The sequence below is a fragment of the Myotis yumanensis genome, unplaced genomic scaffold, assembly GCF_028538775.1.
Source record: "Myotis yumanensis isolate MYYU_CA2020_CCGP unplaced genomic scaffold, mMyoYum1.0.hap1 SCAF_3, whole genome shotgun sequence".
NCBI classification, from domain to species: domain Eukaryota; kingdom Metazoa; phylum Chordata; class Mammalia; order Chiroptera; family Vespertilionidae; genus Myotis; species Myotis yumanensis.
The window spans coordinates 164,048,954-164,069,331 of record NW_027223754.1 but is presented as its reverse complement, the minus strand read 5'-3'; the positions used below and the strand labels follow the sequence as shown (position 1 = coordinate 164,069,331).

Below are 20,378 nucleotides of genomic sequence, written 5' to 3'. Positions count from 1 at the left end.
TACTGTTCTGGGAACTTCTCTGTAAGTATGACTTTAAAAAAAAAAAAATTAAAGTTATAAGGAAAAAACCGCCAACGCCACCTGGTCCTTTGCCCTCATCCCGCGGCCCCGGACATCTAAGGGCATCACGGACCTGTTATTGCTCAATCTCGGTGGCTGAACGCCCCTTGTCCCTCTAAGAAGTTGGGGGACGCCGATCAGTGGAGGGGGAGGGGTTGTCGTGTAACTAGTTAGCAGGCAGAGTGTCGTTCGTTATGGTCGAGGCGGTGAGGCCTCAAGGTGTCCAAGGGCGCGGTCACAACAGAAGCGAAGCAGCGTCCACCAGCCACAGTGGGCTGCCCCTCTGACAAGCACATATTCCTGAAAGACAAGAACCTGAGCCCTCAGATGGCTGACCCCATCCCTACCCACAAACCCAGTGTTGTCCTCTGCGCCCACTTTCCTCTTTATTTTGGGCCTTGGAGCCGGCTACCAGCACTCACAGCCACAGAGGGAAGTGGGGAGTTCCCTTGTGAAGACAGAACGAAGTAATGGCATCTCCAAAAGCCTCAATGCCTCCTTAATGCTGCCTTTGGAAGCCTAATGCTTGTGGTCCAGGTGCTGCTGCTGCTTCCCAGTGTGGCTGTGAAAACTTTGGCCAATGCCAGCTCGCCACTCCCCCTGGGAGGAGGGTGCTGATGGGCTTTCCCATTATCTATCAATTAGCTGGAAGTTGAGCGAAGTGTGTTCAGTCTTACAACGCTGTTCTGATCTACTGCTCTCTGCTCGGGGAACACCAGGACACAGCAGGTGGTGGGCTACGCCAGAGGTACTGTGCTTCTCCACTTCCCCGTTGCATTTGCTAATGGAAGCTGATTCATAGGGTGAAGCCATCCTATTTGACGTTTTGAGATGAAGGTAGCAAGTTGCAGGGATAAGAGGCTGAGGTGCTGTTAAGCCATGTTGATAGTGAGTATAGCTGCTCTTCAAGTTTCCTCATTCTTCCTGGGTGGACGAGGAAGGTTATTGCCTTTGTCTAGCACAGCACCTGGCACATGGTAGGTGTCTGGTAAATACCAATGACTTTATCATGCTCTGCACATCCTGTAGAACTGGAGTGCCCACTCTTCCGTCCCCGGTAAATCTGAAATATTGTTGCCTGTGTTGGCACTGCTGTCATTCTTTAAAATGATAGTTTGTCAAATAAACTCTGTGTTCTTACTGTTTGTGGGAGAATTCTGAGGTTCCCAATGACCTCAAATGCTGAGCAGTGAAAAGAGACTGAAAACATGATCATGATCTGTTTCACTCTGTATTCATGGAATCTGATTATGACTCTTTATATATTTTTCTTTTACCCCCTCTACACAAAATGAAAGGATCCCATGATGAAAAGGGTGAAGAAAAGATGACTTTCTTTCAATTGAGCAGACAGACATGACAAACAAATGAAGACAGAACACATAATAAAAAGGATGTTGGGAGCCCGGCCAGTGTTGCTCAGTGGTTGAGTGTAGACCTATGAACCAGGAGGTCACAGTTCGATTCCCGGTCAGGGCACATGCCTGGGTTGTGGGCTCAATCCTCAGAGGGGGAGTGCAGGAGGCAGCCGATCAATGATTCTCTCTCATCATTGATGTTTCTATCTCTCTCTCTCTCCCTTCCTCTCTTAAATCAATAAAAAAATTATATATATATATATATATTTTAAAATATATTGGGAGAAGATAAATGGACTCTTTTTAATGATTCACAGCAACCTCATTTATCTCCTACTGTTACTAGAGAGAAAAATGTCATCAGATAACCAGTGGTCAGCAGATGAGGACGAAGATCAATTTTCCCGGCTGATCAGGAAATCTAGAGACTCCCCCTTCGTGCCTGTAGGTAAGTACAAGCCTTGACTGGATGCTGGAAAACTGTTTGTAATCGTACAGTAATGCTTTGCCCAGTATCTTGGAGGACTGAAATGTATTATGTAACTGATTTTTTTTTCAGATAATTGAAGCTAACCCCTTCTAAGCATAAGCTAAACTTTCAGAAGTTTCTAGTATATGGTGAATCCCCAGTGATGGTTAGCTATTATTATTATGGAGCATCAGATTTTATTCCAATCCATCTTCATCAGAGGGTATTAGATCCCAGCCAATCTAAAGGGAATTAATTGAATAGACTTTAATTTTCTGTGATGACTCAGTAGCACACTGAGAGTCTATTGGGACTATGACGATGGATAGGTCCCTCCGTCCTCTAAGGAACTCCAACTTTAAATTCTTGTGTCTGATGTTTACAGATTTTTTGTTTCTGGGAGAATTCTGAGGTTCCCAATGACCACAGTGTTTTAAAATTCTTTCCATATTATTGGATACCATAAAAAACTTCTGCCTCTGATGTTCTCTGGCACTAGAAGCTAGATACCTAAACTTAAAAGAACTATGAGTCAATTCAGAGAAAAGAAGCTCTGAACGAAAGCCTGGGCTTACCTGTACACCCGAGAGCATGAACTATGTGATATTCATGCTCAGCGACCCTTTTTCCTGGCTTCCTGATCTACTCCACATGTTGAGGTTGATGGTTAAGTAGTCTCTAGATTAAAGAAGTGCTATGATAATTAGACCTGGAGTCTTGGCCTCTTTATCCTTTCCCAACACATATTTAGTATGTTTACATTTTCAACAAATACTACATGTATGTAGGGTTAAAAAAAAATCTAGGCCCCAATATTGTTTTTTAAAATCGAAGCTTTCTCTTCTATGGATGCTTCAGCTGCCTTAAGCATTATTATTGTATACGGCAGCCATGGCTCTTTCCTTATAACTTTGGAAACCATTACAATAACCTATTTAAATTAGACTTACATAAGTTTGTGATTAATTCCATAAATCCTTCTAAGTAGGTATGTCATATGTTTCCATTGTCACTGTAAGTCTAGCAACTTCATGTGATTATTCACATATCAACAAGAATTAAAGTATCACTTTATAGTAATATTGTGTTTAGACGTTTCATTAATTTGAATGACTTGTAATAGCACCCATAACAAATCTAAGCAAATAAATTTATAGTGATTTATTCACCCTCCTTAGCATTTTTAACTAGAAAAACAATTCAAGACCTCAATGCCACCTGCACAGATCACTGTAATGAGCAGGATTAATCACTGTGCCTGCCATAAATTAAATTATTTTCCAGACACATTTAAGGTGATTAAAGTAGAAAGATTAAAGTGTTTCCAGCTAAATTCAATTATATACAAATTACAGAGACACTATGGAAAACAGTAAAGGTTCTGACTTTAATCTCTAAAAGAAACAAAACCAATTTAAGTAAGAACAGACCTTGATTTGATAAGGGAAAAGAACCAAGTTTTTGCTAGAAAAATAATTAATGATAAAATTGGGGTATATATTATTGAGTAGTTTATTTAGCTATTGTTATTTTAATAATATGTATTTCCTGCTATAGGATAGAGTGTCCAGTGCAAATAATTTACAAAACATTTTTTGTTATCTTAACAACTTCCATCATTATAATCTATTTATATTGTTTAGAATGGTCCTATGATCTTAAGACCTGTACATATATTATGTGCATTTAAACTATGTTGATAGATTGTTTTTGCTTCTTTCACTTAACATTTCATATGTACATTTCTGTGTATTAGTACTTTCTATACTTATAATTTTTTTATAGCTATGACAGATTTTCCTTTGTTTGAGCTATTTGGGCTGTTTAGTTTTTCCTCATATATAATGTAGCCATAAAATCTTTGTGTCAACTTCCTAAATTTTCTTTTGCTTATTTCCTTGGAGTATGTTCCCAAAGGTAGAATTTCCAGAGCAGGAAGCATGTTCGTTTAATGTCACTTATTATATATTTCCAGAGTTCTTTCCAGAAAGATTTAGATAAACTTACAGAGCTTTCATGATGGTACCATCTCTTAATGTGCCTACCATCATCATTTTATTAGTATTTGCTTTTTGCTGATTTTATATATTTGTCATTTTTATTTCAATTTATTTTTATATTTTACTTTTTTATCTTTACTGTTGAGAATATTACAGCTGTCCCCTCCTTTCCCCCATTGCTCCCCTCCACCCGGTTCCCGCCCCACCTGACCTTCACCACACTATTGTCTGTGTCCATGGGTTATGCATATATGCTCAACCACTGAGCCACACTGGCCCGGCAGAATAGCAAGCTTTGATTAACCAAATTCCTTGGTTAACCTCTGCCCATTCCCCACTCCCCTTCCCCCTGAAATTCATCAGTCTGTGCCATGCTTCCATGCCTCTGGACCTGTTTTGTTCGGCGTTCTATTTTGTTCATTAGATTCCACATATGAGTGAGATCACGTGATATTTGTTTCTCTGACTGGCTTATTTCGCTTAGCATAATGCTCTCCAGGTCCCTCCATGCTGTCTCAATGGGTCAAAGATCCTTCTTTTTTATAGCTGCATAGTATTCCATGCCATTGTGTAAATGTACCACGGCTTTTTTATCCACTCATCTACTGATGGGCACTTGGGCTGTTTCCAGATCTTAGCTATTGTGAATTGTGCTGCTATGAACATAACGGGTACATATATTCTTTCTGATTGGTGTTTCGGGATTCTTAGGATATATTTCTAGAAGTGGGATCACTGGATCAAACAGAAGTTCAATTTTTTATTTTTTAAGAAAATTCCATACTGTTCTCCATAATGGCTTCACCAGTCTGCATTCCCACCAGCAGTGTATTAGGGTTCAATTTTATTTATTGCTAATAAGCCTATAAAATATAAATGTTTTTATTTACTCTGATTCTTACTTCCATTTGTTAAGTGGATCCTAAAAGAATAAATATAACCTTGCTCACCTATGAAGATACACATGTGCCAACACATTTAATCAAAACTTGCTATTCTGCCCGGCCAGTGTGGCTCAGTGGTTGAGCATCTACCTACGAACAGAGGTGGGCACGGTTCAATTCCTGGTCAGGCTTGATCCTCAGTGTGGGGCATGCAGGAAGCAGCCAATCAATGATTCTCTTTCATCATTGATGTTTCTATCTCTCTCTCCCACTCCCTTCCTCTCTGAAATCAATAAAAAAATATTTTTAAAAAACTTTGCTATTCTGCATATATATCAATCGCATTGCCCTGCTGGTGTCGCTCAGTGGTTGAGTGTCGACCTATGAACCAGGCAATTAGGGTTCAATTCCTGGCCAAAGGAATTGAAATAAAATATCAATTGAATTTTTATGTACTAACAATGAACACATGGAATTCAAACTTAAAAACATAATACCCTTTCTCAAAGTAGAAGAAATGACTTTTTAAAGCACATAATTTCTGAATTTGCCAAATTTTTTATTTAAATAGTATCACATAGGCAAAGTGGTATTGGAAATGATTTTGTGAAATAAAGTCTACTTAGGAATATTTGAACAATGTCCAAAAAAAACCCCATAATACCATTTACAATCACTCCAAAGAAAATTGCTTAGGTATCAGCTTAAGAAAACATGTACAGAATCTGTATGCTGAAAATTATAAAATGCTAATGAAAGAAATTACAGAAGACCTAAACTAATGTAGAGACTATTGTGTTCATGGATTAGAAGACTCAATATAAAGATGTCAATTCTCCCCAAACTGATTTATAGGTTTAGTGTAATTCCTATCAAAATCCCAGCAAGTTTTAAGTTCTAGAATGGTTAAAATGATACTAAGGCATATAGCTACAGTAAACAAGATGGTGTGATATAGATGGAGGGATAAATGCATATATCAGCAGGATAAAGGAGAAAACTCAAAATATAGACCCACACTTTTATTCAAGTTTTCTTCATTCTTATGTTAAAATATTACATCTGTCCTTGTCATTTTAATTCTACCTTGCCATCTTTTGGATGTTATAAGTATGCTAGTCTATTCTCTTCTATTTTTTTGTTGTTGATATTTTTGTTTTATTTTTACATTTAATTCTAACCCATCCAGGATTTTTTTGTAGTGTCTGGTGTGAGATAGAAATCCGAGTTAGTTCTCTATACCAATAAATTGTACTCATTATGTTTATTAAATAATTATTCCTTTATCTGTTATTTGATTATTTTGACTTGTCGTGGCTCAAGTTATCACAATGTTTTTTTTTGTTTGTTTGTTTGGTTGGTTGGTTTTTTAAAATCACAGTGTTTTAAAATTCTTTCCAAGATCTTTCCTATTCAGTTGATCAGTTTTCTGTTTTGGAGCCAATTACATAATACCTTGATTGCCACAGCAATAATTTCACCCTTAACATTTGTAGAGAATGCAGAAATATTTGTAGGGATTTTTGGAGTCTTCTAGAATCACAGTTCTTCCTGGAATCACATACTTCCTGTACATCTCTCATTCACTTAATGTCTCAATTTTACAGAAGAGTCAAATTTTATCACTTTACTCCATTTGCTCATTATTTGATAACAAGTAGAAAGGAATAAAGCCAAACACTCAAAAGCTATAAGATGTTTGGTAGGTCTACTTACTAAGGACTTGCCCAAATGTAAGCCTTGCAGCATGCACAATCTGAAATCATACCTCAGGAAAATTAGAAATTACTAAACAAATTACTACACTATATGGTTCTGGTTTTCCTGGGAAAAGGCTAAACTGCAAATATTAAATCCATGAGTTATGAGTCCATTTTAAAATCTGGTGAATCAGCCCTAGCTGGTTTGACTCAGTGGATAGAGCATCAGCCTGTAGACTGAAGGGTACAGGGGTCAATTCCTGTTAAGGGCACATGCCCGGCTGGAGGGCTCAATCCCCAGTAGGGGGCTTGCAGGAGGCAGCCGATAGACGATTCTCTCTCATCATTGGCGTTTCTATCTCTCTCCCCCTCTCCCTTCCTCTCTGAAATAAATAAAATTTTTTTTTAAATAAAATCAAATCTGGTGAATCAAATCCAGCATGATTCCTTGGCTATCTTGGCTGCTCATCCTCTAAGCACTAATCCTTTGGACAGTCCTTTATTCAACTCTCTAAGCTCATGCCAATCTGGCCTGCTACTTATATAACCCCTCCTTTTTTAATTCACAGGGATAGCAGGCTTTATGACTGTGGTGTCCTATGGTCTTTACAAGTTAAAGAACAGAAGAAATCAGAAAATGTCCATTCATCTTATTCACATGAGAGTTGCTGCCCAAGGATTTGTTGTAGGAGCTGTGACTCTAGGTAACCTGCTTAATTTGTAGCTTGTGTTCAGCTACCTTTGAGAGTATTTTCATTTATTTTATTCATTCATAGTTGAAGATGAATATTGGGTCAAGATGACATAATGGTGGAAGACTGGTAAGAAAAACAGTTCTTCACTTGGTTGAGGTTGCTGCCCTAATATAAGCTTACTTTCTTAAAATTTTAAACACTGAAAAAAACAACACCACAGTAGGCAGAAGGTACACATTTCCAGTTATAAAATAAGTCATGGAATGGAATGTACAGATTGGCAACTATAGCCAATAGCACTGTAGTGCATATCTGAAAGTTGCTAAGAGAATAGATCTTAAAAGTTCTCATCACAAGGAAAAAAAGTCTGTAACTATGTATGGTGATGGATGTTAACTAGACTTATTGTGGTGATCATTTCACAATATATACAAACGTCAAATCATTGTGCTGTACACCTGAAGTTAATGTAATGTTGTATGGCAATTATACACCAATTTTTAAAAACCCAGTGGAGAACTAGGTTATGGGCCCTGTTCGCCTCTATTATGAAAGCAGTGAACAGTTCATACCTACAACAGCTGAAAGCAGTAGTTATACACCTGCCTTTATTGCTCAGTTAAGAGCAGCAGTCATGGTTCCCAGGCGATTTGAACAACAGATATAATTACTAAAGTTTAACTGGGAAGAAAACATTTTTAGAGTCCACAAGTCTTAATATCCTTATTCTCCTTTTATTCCAAGTTTGAGCAATAGGAAATCTTTTTTATTAGTCTATAAATTAAGCAATATTTACACAGTCAAATCCAGAGAAATTATTTGGTTAATTCAGGTTATATCAACAGCTAAATCATATCCTGTAGTTCTAAGAAAGAGTCCACTTTGGAACCTAAATTATCTTGATTTTTGGGGGGTCTATATTCATGAGACCGAGGCACAATGTTCTTAGCTCCCCTCCAGGCTGTACAGAGTAGAATCAGCCTGAGAGTAAGTCTAAGACTATGGAGATAGGTGTGGGGCTTGCATATAGGGAGTTAAATGGTAATTATCTTATTACTATGAACTGTGATAAGGGGAGTCTTGAACAAAGTACAAAAAGAAACTTTACAAAGTTATAGTCCTCGTTTTTGTCCTTCTGCAAATATTTACTAGGCATTTTCTATTTGCAAGGCGCGGAGCAGGTCTATAGATGTGGGGGTAGGACTTGGTCCCTACCCTCACATCCTGTTCATCTCCTCAGGGAAAGAGACCAAGAACAGGAGAAGAAAATACAAAGTCATAGGTGCTATGGCGGAGGTAACACGGGTGCTTTGGGAGCACAGGCACAAAGGAGGGGCATTTGACCCGCGCTGAGAGTCCAAGAGGCTTCTCTAAGGATGTAAACTGTATAATGAGCCAAGAAATGGAGGGATTCACTAGGCAGAGAAGGAGATGAGGAATTCACCAGGCAGAGAAGGAGATGAGGAATTCACCAGGCAGAGAAGGAGATGAGGAATTCACCAGGCAGAGGAGGAAATGAGGAATTCACCAGGCAGAGGAGGAAATGAGGAATTCACTAGGCAGAGGAGGAGATGAGGAATTCACTAGGCAGAGGAGGAGATGAGGAATTCACTAGGCAGAGGAGGAGATGAGGAATTCACTAGGCAGAGATGAGGAATTCACTAGGCAGAGAAGGAGATGAGGAATTCACTAGGCAGAGAAGGAGATGAGGAATTCACTAGGCAGAGGAGATGAGGAATTCACCAGGCAGAGGAGATGAGGAATTCACTAGGCAGAGAAGGAGATGAGGAATTCACTAGGCAGAGGAGGAGATGAGGAATTCACCAGGCAGAGAAGGAGATGAGGAATTCACTAGGCAGAGGAGGAGATGAGGAATTCACTAGGCAGAGGAGGAGATGAGGAATTCACTAGGCAGAGGAGGAGATGAGGAATTCATTAGGCAGAGGAGGAGATGAGGAATTCACCAGGCAGAGAAGGAGATGAGGAATTCACTAGGCAGAGGAGGAGATGAGGAATTCACTAGGCAGAGGAGGAGATGAGGAATTCACCAGGCAGAGGAGATGAGGAATTCACTAGGCAGAGAAGGAGATGAGGAATTCACTAGGCAGAGGAGATGAGGAATTCACTAGGCAGAGGAGGAGATGAGGAATTCACTAGGCAGAGGAGGAGATGAGGAATTCACTAGGCAGAGAAGGAGATGAGGAATTCACTAGGCAGAGGAGGAGATGAGGAATTCACTAGGCAGAGAAGGAGATGAGGAATTCACTAGGCAGAGAGGGAGGTGAGGAATTCACTAGGCAGAGGAGGAGATGAGGAATTCACTAGGCAGAGGAGGAGATGAGGAATTCACTAGGCAGAGGAGGAGATGAGGAATTCACTAGGCAGAGGAGGAGATGAGGAATTCACTAGGCAGAGGAGGAGATGAGGAATTCACTAGGCAGAGGAGGAGATGAGGAATTCACTAGGCAGAGGAGGAGATGAGGAATTCACTAGGCAGAGAAGGAGATGAGGAATTCACTAGGCAGAGAAGGAGATGAGGAATTCACTAGGCAGAGAGGGAGATGAGGAATTCACTAGGCAGAGGAGGAGACGAGGAATTCACTAGGCAGAGGAAAAAGCAATGGCACTGGAACTTAGGGCTGGGTGTGTAGGCGAATCAGTGTTTGATGAGAGAAGCAGAACAACTAGTAGTAATATATAATAAGGGACTTTCAGGGATTTGGACTGACTACATAATTGTGAAGCTCTTGCTTATGTATCAGGAGCTGGGCCACAAGATGAGCAAAAACATGCTGTGGCAGTGCCTTCCAAGCAGAAAGAGATTGTGGCTGCTGCTCCGAATCTCCTGTAAATGCCTCGGGGGCAACAGGGCATGAAAGGAAAGGAATTCTTTCCTGGAAGTCATGCAGCCTTCAGGCCCCTCACAGGACCAGGAGCTAGGAATTAAAAGCCCTGGGCCCACCATTTTGTTTTCCCACGTTGTCCAGCACACTTAGAAGTAACCAACCGTTTTATACTCCCGCTTCCACCAAGCGCTCTATGGAAGTAAACACTTGATCAGCAAACGCCGTGCTTTTTATAGGCATCTGATTAAGGGTATCTACAGGCGATAATTTCACAAAATCTTCTGCTAATGCATGCTAGCATCCTCTTTACCACTGTAAGAAATGGCCATTCATACCTGTAAGTTTACTCAGACCAGAGAACCAATTCCAGATAACCTGGAACCAACACAAAGAACTATCCTCATGGTTATGTCTCTCTGGAAGCTTCTGATACCAAATTCTGTTTCAATCAAGGTTCAGTCAGAGAAGGAAAACTATTAGAGATGAAATATAAAAAGGGATTTATTGTAGAGATATGATCTTAAGCAAATTTGGGAGCATGGACTGTTTAAAGTCCATATTAGGCTTGTTGCTTGTGTTTCTAACGCTGGGGCCTGAGGTTAACAAGGCCGTAGTTGGGAAGGCAAAATAAACTGGAATCTGTAAGGATGAACTGGAGCCCGCCAAGGCAGAGGGGAACTCGAATCCGTGTCTTACTGACTCCAGCCCTGACCCCGGTGGGAGCTGTGGGAGGAGCGGCACCTCTCTCAGGGAGCTCATCCGCCCCTGGCCTGGGGGCCGGATAAGCCGGGAGGAGATCCAGGTGAGCGGAAGGCCCCGTGGGCCTGCTGCCCAACAACAGCGAGGTGAGCCAGCGGACAAGCAACTGCACCTGGTGCCCTGCACCGAGCCCTCCAAGCGTAAACCGGACATGGCAGCTGCTGCTTCAGCGTCCACCTTCATGCCTCAAGGTCGCATGAGCCAAACTAACCCGCAGCTATGCAGGGAAGGGAACTCTGGAAAATATAGCGAAAGCTTAGTTAAATCTACATAAAACAAACCCCCAACAGATTTTTATGGTTGTGAGATGAGGAGTAACACGATGAAGCGAGCCAGTAAAGAGTTTAAACACAGCGGAGTAACTTGGACAGAAAGATGCCTGCTTTATAGAAAGATCAGAAACAGGCAATATGGAACTGTTTGTTTAGGGCCACTAGATAAACAGTCCCACTATAAAGACAAGGAAGGAAACCATATCATAAACCTCAGAACAGTGGTTACCTGTAGAGAAGAGGACAATATGGTCAGAAAGGGAGACCTGGGAGGCTTCTGGGATGCCTGCAATATGCTATTTCTTGACCCATAATTACAGGTGTTCACTCTACAACTACTTGTTAATCTGGTCACTTAAGCTGTATATACTGCTTTCTGTGTTTGTATATTTCAACATGAAAAAAAAATGAGGAAAATGATTAGAGATGATTTGCAATGGAGGGGAGGAAGTAAAGACAGTGAAGTAGGATGATGAGTTGGATCTGAATTAAGTGCAGTGGAAATAGAGAGGAGATGGCTTCTAGAAATACTGAGGACTCGGCAACAAAGTGACTGGAAAAAAGAAAGGAAAGAGGAATCAAAGATGATCCTAGGTTTCTGGATTGAGCAACCAGAAGTAAGGGTTGCCTTTTATTAATATAAAGAGCAAAGAAGGAACCAGTTTGGTGGGAGGATGAGTGCATATTGGACAAAACAATAATAACACCTAATGACTGCTTATGATGTGCAAGCCACTCTGCTTTATATGTTGTTCTCTCATTTAATCTTCAATAATACCTACTTTGACACCACCTGGTATGCTGCAATACAATTCAATACTGATGCTCACCACCTGGAACTCAGATCAGATACCAGAGGTTTAAGGGCTAGTTCCCAAAAATACTGCCCTTACTTCAAACACCAGCCTTTGGGGATCTCCAGGGCATCCGCACTTCTGATAAACTGGCTACAAATTCAGGGGTCCCCAAGACTCCCTCAGGTTTATTTTACTAAAACAACTTACAGAATTCAGGAAAACAGTATACAGACAGTCCTCAGGTTATGTCGGACTTGACATACGTCGTTTTTTGGTTACGTCACCATCTCCCATTTATTTATTAAAAAAAAAAGAGTTCCATCATTTCGACATATGTACATATGTGCTTTATGTTTTTTATTATTTGTTTACCACAAGTAAAGGTCAGGAATTGTTATCTTTCTTTTAAACTTTTTTTACTGTTTCACTTCATTACTGCTGTGTATGTGCTCCATGTGAGTGACGTAGATGCTTATGTAGTGTAGATGGGTTCCGACTTACGGTGAAAATGGCATTATGTTGTGCTGTAGGAACGGATCTCCTTACAATTGTAGTTTCACTATAAAGTATACAAATCAGGACCAGCCAATAGGGTAAGGTGTGGGAGGATCGAAAGCTCAAAGCTTCTGTGCTCTCTCCCTGTGGGATCAGGGCTTGTCACACTCCCAGAGTATCAATGTGTTTATCAATCAAGGAACTCCATTGAACTTCAGTGTGAAGAGCTTTTATTGGGGGCTTCATTATATAGGCACTAGAGGCCCGATGCATAAAATTCGTGCAAGGGGCTCAGCCCTTGCAGCCCCTCACAGCCCCAGCTTCGTCCAGAAGGTGGTCCAGATAGTCGTTCTGCTGTTTGGTCAATTAGCATATTAGCTCTTTATTATATATAGGATGGTTGATTGAATCACTGGCCACGTGACTGAGCTCAATCTCCAGTCCTACTTCCCTCCCTGGTGGTCTAAGAACCCTGTGGTCACACGGTTGGTCTGACTAGCCACATCTTGAAGCTATCTAGGAGCCCGTCGTGAGTCACTTAATTAGCATAAATTAAAGTATGCTCCAAGGGGCTCATGAATAACGAAGGCAATCCTGTTACTTGGGAAATTCCAAGGATTTTAGATTTATACCAGGAATTCTGAACAAAGACCAGTCTTTATTAAACAATACTCTTTGAGGTAGGTACTGTTATTATTCCATTTTACAGATAAGGAAACTGAGGTTTAGAGAGAATAAGTTACTTGTTTACAATCACATGGGAAATCTACTCCAGAGCCTGAACTCTTTTTTTTTTTTTTAAATATATTTTATTGATTTTTTACAGAGAGGAAGGGAGAGGGATAGAGAGTTAGAAACATCGATGAGAGAGAAACATCGACCAGCTGCCTCCTGCACAACTCCTACTGGGGATGTGCCCGCAACCCAGGTACATGCCCTTGACCGGAATCGAACCTGGGACCTTTCAGTCGGCAGGCTGACGCTCTATCCACTGAGCCAAACCGGTTTTGGCTAGAGCCTGAACTCTTAACTTTATATTATAGTGACTGAGATGCCTATAACAGATGTTTCCAAATTAGAGTACTCATACCCTATGAGATATATAAGGAGATCCATAGGAATATGGGAAGAAAATATTTTTATCTTAAAAATAAAAACTTTGCCGAAACCGGTTTGGCTCAGTGGATGGAGTGTCGGCCTGCGGACTGAAGGGTCCCAGGTTCGATTCCGGTCAAGGGCATGTACCTGGGTTGTGGGCAAATCCCCAGTAGGAGATGTGCAGGAGGCAGCTGATCCATGTTTCTCTCTCTATCACTCTCCCTTCCTCTCTGTAAAAAAATCAATAAAATATATTTAAAAAAATAAATAAATAAAAACTTTACCAATATATAGGCTGACCATGGGACATTTACTAGTATACTGTTTATAAACAAACCAGAGGCCTGGTGCACAAAAATTTGTGCACTCAGGGCGGGGGGGGGGGGGACCCTCAGCCTGGGCTGTGCCCTCTTGCAGTCTGGGACCCCTTGGGGGATGACCACCTGCTGGCTTAGGCCTGCTTCCCGGGGGATTGGGCCTAAGCTGGCAATCAGACATCCTTCTGGCAGCCCGGCAGCCCTCGAGGGATGTCCACTTGCCAGCAGGGAGCAGACCTAAGCTGCAGTCGGACATCCTTAGCGCTGCTGAGGAGGCAGGAGAGGCTCCTACCACCACCGCTGTACTGGCAGCCATCAGCCTGGCTTGTGGCTGAGCAGTGCTCCCCCATGTGGGAGCGCACTGACCACCAGGGGGCAGCTCCTGCATTGAGTGTCTGCCCCCTGGTGGTCAGTGTGTGTCATAGTGACCAGTCACTCCCAGTCTTTCTGCTGTTAGGGTCAGTTTGCATATTACACTTTTACTATATAGGATAGAGGCCTGGTGCACAGGTGGGGGCCGGCTGGCTGGTTTGCCCTGAAGGGTGTCCTGGATCAGGGTGGGGGTCCCACTGGGGTGCCTGGCCAGCCTGGGTGAGGGGCTGATGGCTGTTTGCAGCTGGTCACACCCTCTTCAGGGTGGGGGTCCCCACTGGGGTGCCTGGCCAGCCTGAATGAGGGGCTGATGGCTGTTTTCAGGCTGCCCAAACCCCCTTTAGGGTGGGGGTCCCCACTGGGGTGCCTGGCCAGTCTGGGTGAGGGGCTGAGGGCCATTTTCAGGCTGGCCCGAGACTGAAGCTCCCAGCCTCTCTTATTTTCTTTTTTTTTTTCTATTCTGGGATTTATTTACCTTCTATAATTGAAACTTTGTTGCCGTCACTGGAGCTGAGAGCTGGCTCCTACTCACTCCAGCTCTGAGGCCACGGCCTGCTGAAAGCAGGTATCTGGGGTTTGTTTAGCTTCTATAATTGAAACTTTGTTGCTTTCGGAGCTTAGAGCCGGGCTGAGGCAGGCGGGGAACCTTGGCTTCCTCCATCACTGGAGCAAGCAAGCCTCCTGCTGGCTTCAGCTGCGTGGCTGCTGGCCGCCATCTTGGTTGGGTTAATTTGCATATCATGCTGATTAGCCAATGGGAGGCGTAGCGAAGGTACGGTCAACTACCGTATTTGTCTATTATTAGATAGGATGTGCATCTTGAGGGGCATGCTCAACTATTTACTTATGCACAATTTAAGTTTGGAGACCACTTTCCAATGCAATGTAGAAATAGCACATATGGTACATTGAATATATATGGGATCTCACACTCAGAAGAGAAATCTAACTTACTTACCAGTGAAGCAACAGGTGTGAAAAGAGTTGAGATCAGAACTGCAGGGAACACCAACATTTAAGAGGTAGGCAAGAGGTAAGAATTCTCTGTGTCTAAAAAGCACAGGGAACAAACAGGGAGAGAATGCCATGTAATGATGGAGGCAGAGATTGGAGTGTGTATCAACAAGCCATGGAGCACAGCCACTGTCAGAAGCCAGGAGAGGTGTGAAGTAGATTCTCCCTCATGTCCTTCAGAAAGTAACAAGTCTGCTGATACCCTGACTTCAGACTGCCAGTCTCCAGAATTGTGAGACAACATATTTCTGTTGTTTTAAGCCAGAGAGAGAGAGAGAGAGAGAGAGAGAGAGAATTAGAAGCAGCAGCAGCACAGGGAAATGAAATAAGTCTTATAATTCTCTCTGAATCTGAGAATGTTATTTCCATCGATACCACAATAATTCAAGTTAAAACTCTTTGTCTTGAGTTCTATGCATCTACTAGAGGCCCAGTGCACGAATTCATGCACGGGTGGGGTCTGGCCAGCCCGGCCCCAATCAGGGCGGATCAGGGCTGGGCCTGTCGGGAGGAGGAGATGGCGGGAGGTTGGCCAGCAGGCCCACCCTGATCGGGGCCTGATCAGGGCCAGGCCAGCTTGGGGAAGGGGCCATGGGTGATTGGACGGCAGGCCCTACCCCAATTGGGGTTGGGGGGCCAATTGGGAGCAGGGCCAGCCATGGGGAGAGACTGTGGGCAGTGTGTTGGCCAGCCCCGCCCCCAAATGGGGTGGAGGTGCCGATTGGGGGCCAGCAGCCTGGGGGAGAGGCCATGGGTGGTTGGCCAGTTGGCCCTGCCCCTGATCGGGGTGGGGAGGCCAATCTGGGGTGGGGCCAGGTGGGGGAGGGGCTGCAGGAGATTGGCCGGTTGGCCCCGCCCCTTATTGGGGTGGGGGGTGCGATCAGGGGTGGGGTGGCCAGGGGGAGGGGCTGCAGGAGGTTGGCCACCCAGCCCCACCCCCTATTGGGGTGTGGGGGTGTGATCAGGGGCAGGGCAGCAGCGGGGAGGGGCTGCGGGCCTATCATGGTGGGGCTGGCTGATTTGGGGGAAGAAAGGGGGTGTTTGGCCAGCCGCCCCACTCTTGATCAGGGTGGGAAAGTCCGATCAGGGGCAGGCTGGCAGCAGGGAGGGGCCGTGAGGTTGGCCGGCCAGCCCCATCCCCTGATTCGGCAGGTTTGCTGGCCACAGTGGGCGTCATAGCAACAGGTCGTTATGGCTGTTACAGTCGCTGGCTTTTTATATATATAGATGATAGCTATCATACTATTTCTTTAGAAAATTGTGCAGACATCTGCCTCACCTAGCTATCATGCTGAGATAAGAACAACTAACCTCCTGACCCTTTATCTTCTGTGCACTCTTTAAAGATATTAACAAGCAAGGTCAGAAAGAAAGGGGAAGGAAACTGCAGCAAAGGATTTAGTTTAGACAATCTATGAGATAGGTGATGCCTTGATATTGCTATGGACAAGAGTTTAAATCTGACTCCTTAACTTGCTTTGGGTATAAACATCTGCTGACATCCCTGGAATTCACTGGAGCATCTCCTCTGTTCCTCACCCTTTTCCTACTTCAGCCTTTCTGCATGACCCGAGGACCTCATATTATGGGAGATACACACCTATCTCATCTGCCTAGACTCATAGCTAGTTCACCCGTTAGACTGAAAATCCCTACAAGCAGAGATTAGATCTATTCACCTTTTTTTTCCCTCGGGATACTGAGCAAAGCAGACACTGAATAGATGTTTGCTAAATTGAGGTGCCCGTTATTTTTAATTTTAATACCTAGCCAGATATTTTCACTTTCCTAACTTTTTCACCAATATTTTAAAATTCAAACTTTAGGGTGGCATAACATCCTAAATTCAGACTTATACTAATCTCAAATGGCTTAGTTGTGTGTGTGTGTGTGTGTGTGTGTGTGTGTGTGTGTGTGTGTGTTCTGGAGCTACTTGTATAATCCAAGCCAAAACTTTTTAAGATGGAAAGTGTTGTTTGTTGATTTGTTTGTTTTAATTTGTGGGCTAGATTTGAAAAAATGCAGGTGGGAGAAATTCAGTGTTTGTTCCCATGGATGCTCTATTGATATACATCTTTTTGTTTCTAGGTGTTCTCTATTCTATGTATAAGGATTACATTAGACCTCGATTCTTCAATGTGTCCAAAAAATGAAGCTGCATACAAAAAAATACAAGAAGGCTTCTGAAAACTATTATGAAGAATGAATTTTCAATATGTAGCAAATTGTACTGCAGAAGTACTAGAGTTTTCACAGTCTGGTATAGTAAGTCTCAATTGTTTAAGAAGTTGACTTCCAAAGCAGTAATCATAGTCAACTCAAAAATATCCTTGATGATGTCTTTCAGAACCTAGAGCATGATTTTCTGACTTAAAATTTTTTATTTTGTAGTGACAGAAAATTATCTTATGACAAACCAACCTTAAAATTAGGAGTTAGGAGAAGAGAATGGTCATGTTATTTAAATTTGGTTCACCACTGTGCATCTCACCCTTATATAGAAACTTGACTATTCTACCACAAACATAAATGTTTAACATGTATATATCTGTGTATTCATTTTTCTATTTCTTGAAAGCATTTCTAAGAGTATGAAGGTAAATTGCTAAAAAAAAAGTCCCTTTTCCCCCAGATGGTAATATTGTGGGGGTGAAAGGATTTAGTCCAAACATGCTGTTGCTAATCTCGTATGACACTGTAGAAAACACAAGAAACCAAAGTAGACATTACATTTTAAATAGTCTCTGGCCTCAGACTCCTCTGTAACTGCCCTAGGGTTCTAAAAAGATTAGACTGTGTTGAACTCATAACTGTCATGACTCAGATTTACCCTCTTAAGACTCCAAGCCTGGAAGAGAAAAGAAACAGCCTGACCGGCATGGTTCAGTGGTTGAGTGTTGATCTATGAACCAGGAGGTCTGGGTTCGATTTCCGGTCAGGGCATGGTCAGGGCACGGAGTCCACAGCCCAGGTTGTGGGCTCGATCCCCAGTGGGGGTGCATGAGGGAGGTAGCCAATCAATGATTCTCTCTCACCAATGATGTTTATATATCTCTCTCTCCCTCCCTACCTCTCTTAAAACCAATAAAAATATTTTTTTTTTTTAAAAAGAGATTCACTGAAATAAAATCAAGAATGCACTGTAAGCCCGGCCAGCGTTGCTTAGTGGTTGAGCATCACCGATGAACCAGGAGGTCATGGTTGGATTCCCGGTCAAGGGCACATGCCAGAATTGCAGGCTTGATCTCCAGTAGGGGGCATGCAGGAGGCAGCTGATCAATGATTCTCTCTCATCATTGATGTTTCTCTCTTTCTCTCCCTCTTCCTTCTTCTCTGAAATCAACAAAAAAAAAACATTTTTTAAAGGCCCTAGCTGGTTTGGTTCAGTGGATAGAGCGTCGACCTGCAGACTGAAGGGTCTCAGGTTCGATTCTGGTGAAGGGCACATGCCCAGGTTGTGGGCTCGATCCCCAATAGGGGGCAAGCAGGAGGCAGCCAATTAATGATTCTCTCATCATTGATGTTTCTCTCTCTCCCTCTCCCTTCCTCTCTGAAATCAATAAAAACATATTTTAAAAAAGAAAAACAGAATGTAAGACATTCTTTGTGGTGATTTCCTCTTCCTTGCTGTTTCCTGTACTGGAGGGTTATTCTGACAGGAAGGTGAAGTCTAGTATTTGAGGAAGTGAAATGTAGGGATATCTGAAAATATGTCTGCATTCTAGGTATTAGCCCACTGTTCTGTGTATTATATACACTTTTCTCCACTGGCACAAGTAATTATTTTAAAAGTTGTCATTTGCATCCATCATGAAGCTCTTTTAGTGCCACCAACAAATACACATTTTGGTCAACACTGTCCTCATTGGAAAACAGGCAAGGAAAGAATTCAACTACTTTATTCCATTGAAGAAAATATTCCAGGAACTACATCTAATATGTTCCATGAAGGTCAGGAAATTTGAAGACAGCTGGCACAGAATGCCATGCTGCAAAGACCCTCTTTTAAGAAAGGCTACTCTTCATGTTGATTGCACAATGAAAAGATAAGGCTACTGGAAAGATTCCACTCTCTCAATAAATACTCAGCATTAAAAATAGATTAGCTCAGCGGGCATGGCTCAGTGGTTGAGCGACCTATGAACCAGGAGGTCATGGTTTGATTCCCAGTACAGGCATATGCCTGGGTTGTGGGCTCGATCCCCAGTGGGGGGCGTGCAGGAGGCAGCCAATCAATGATTCTCTCTCATCATTGATGTTCCTATCTCTCCCTCTCCCTTCGTCTCTGAAATCAATAAAAAAAAATATTTTAAAAAAATAGATGAATTGAGCCCTAGTTGGTTTGGCTCAGTGGATACAGTGTCAGCCTGCGGACTGAAGGGTCTCAGGTTCGATTCCAGCCAAGGGCATATGCCTGGGTTTCGAGCTTCATCCCCAGTGTGGGGCGTGCAGGAGGCAGCCAATCAATGATTCTCTCTCATCATTGATGTTTCTATCTCTTTCTCCCTCTCCCTTCCTCTCTGAAATCAATAAAAGTATATTTATATTTAAAAAAAAGATGAACTGAAGTGTTTAATTAGAAATGTTTTTTCCCCCACAAAACCCAGAAGGTTCCAAAATAATCTTACTGAGAGAATTAAAGTAATATATTTATTGCTTGAAAAAAGCAATGCAAAGTATTTATTTATTAGAGTAGCCATGCATGAGAACTCACCAATGATGTTATCACACATGGAGAAAAGTATGCAGGATTCTGATTTACCACATAAGCTTGGGTAAAGAGGGAGGGCCAGTGCAGGAAGATCCTATGAATAGATAATATACAGCACCTGAATGTGCACAATACTTCTGGAGCAAAGCTTTGGTGGCTTGAAGTCATAATATTTACAACTGAGAAGGGTATTTTCATTGGCTACTGTAAACCTTAATGCAAGGGTCCTCAAACTATGGCCTGCGGGCCACATGCAAATACAAATATTGTATTTGTTCCCGTTTTGTTTTTTTACTTCAAAATAAGATATGTGCAGTGTGCATAGGAATTTGTTCATAGTTTTTTTTTTTTTTTTTTTTTTTTTTTTTTTATTTTATTTTTTTAAAATTAAATCTTTATTGTTCAGATTATTACATTAGTTACTCTTTTTTCCCACCATAACTCCCCTCCACCCAGTTCCAACCCCACCCTCTGCCCTCACTCCCCACCCACTGTCCTCATCCATAGGTGCACGATTGTTTTCTAATCTCT

General features: G+C 42.3%; 2 protein-coding genes across 2 annotated transcripts in view; one reads left to right on the top strand and one right to left on the bottom strand.

Annotated features, from left to right (window-relative positions):
- The first annotated feature begins 1,772 nt into the window (after positions 1-1,772).
- HIGD1C (HIG1 hypoxia inducible domain family member 1C) lies at positions 1,773-17,623 on the top strand. The gene is made up of 3 exons (XM_070410239.1): positions 1,773-1,866; positions 7,041-7,175; positions 17,225-17,623. Exons 1-3 carry the CDS (start codon positions 1,773-1,775, stop codon positions 17,287-17,289), a joined length of 294 nt encoding a protein of 97 aa, XP_070266340.1. The 3' UTR covers positions 17,290-17,623.
- A 2,218-nt stretch (positions 17,624-19,841) lies between these two features.
- SLC11A2 (solute carrier family 11 member 2) overlaps positions 19,842-20,378 on the bottom strand; it is a 41,654-nt gene continuing 41,117 nt past the window's right edge. The window contains exon 18 of the transcript XR_011470831.1: positions 19,842-19,941. The gene's annotated coding sequence lies outside the window, so the exon portion shown is untranslated. The remainder of the gene's footprint in view (positions 19,942-20,378) is intronic.

Bases quoted from the DNA above. Each gene is read 5' to 3' on its own strand.
- HIGD1C (XM_070410239.1), top strand. From the start codon at position 1,773: ATGTCATCAGATAACCAGTGGTCAGCAGATGAGGACGAAGATCAATTT. The intron at 1,867-7,040 runs GTAAGTACAAGC...TTTAATTCACAG, and splicing joins CTCCCCCTTCGTGCCTGTAG to GGATAGCAGGCTTTATGACT. The intron at 7,176-17,224 runs GTAACCTGCTTA...TTTTGTTTCTAG, and splicing joins TGTAGGAGCTGTGACTCTAG to GTGTTCTCTATTCTATGTAT.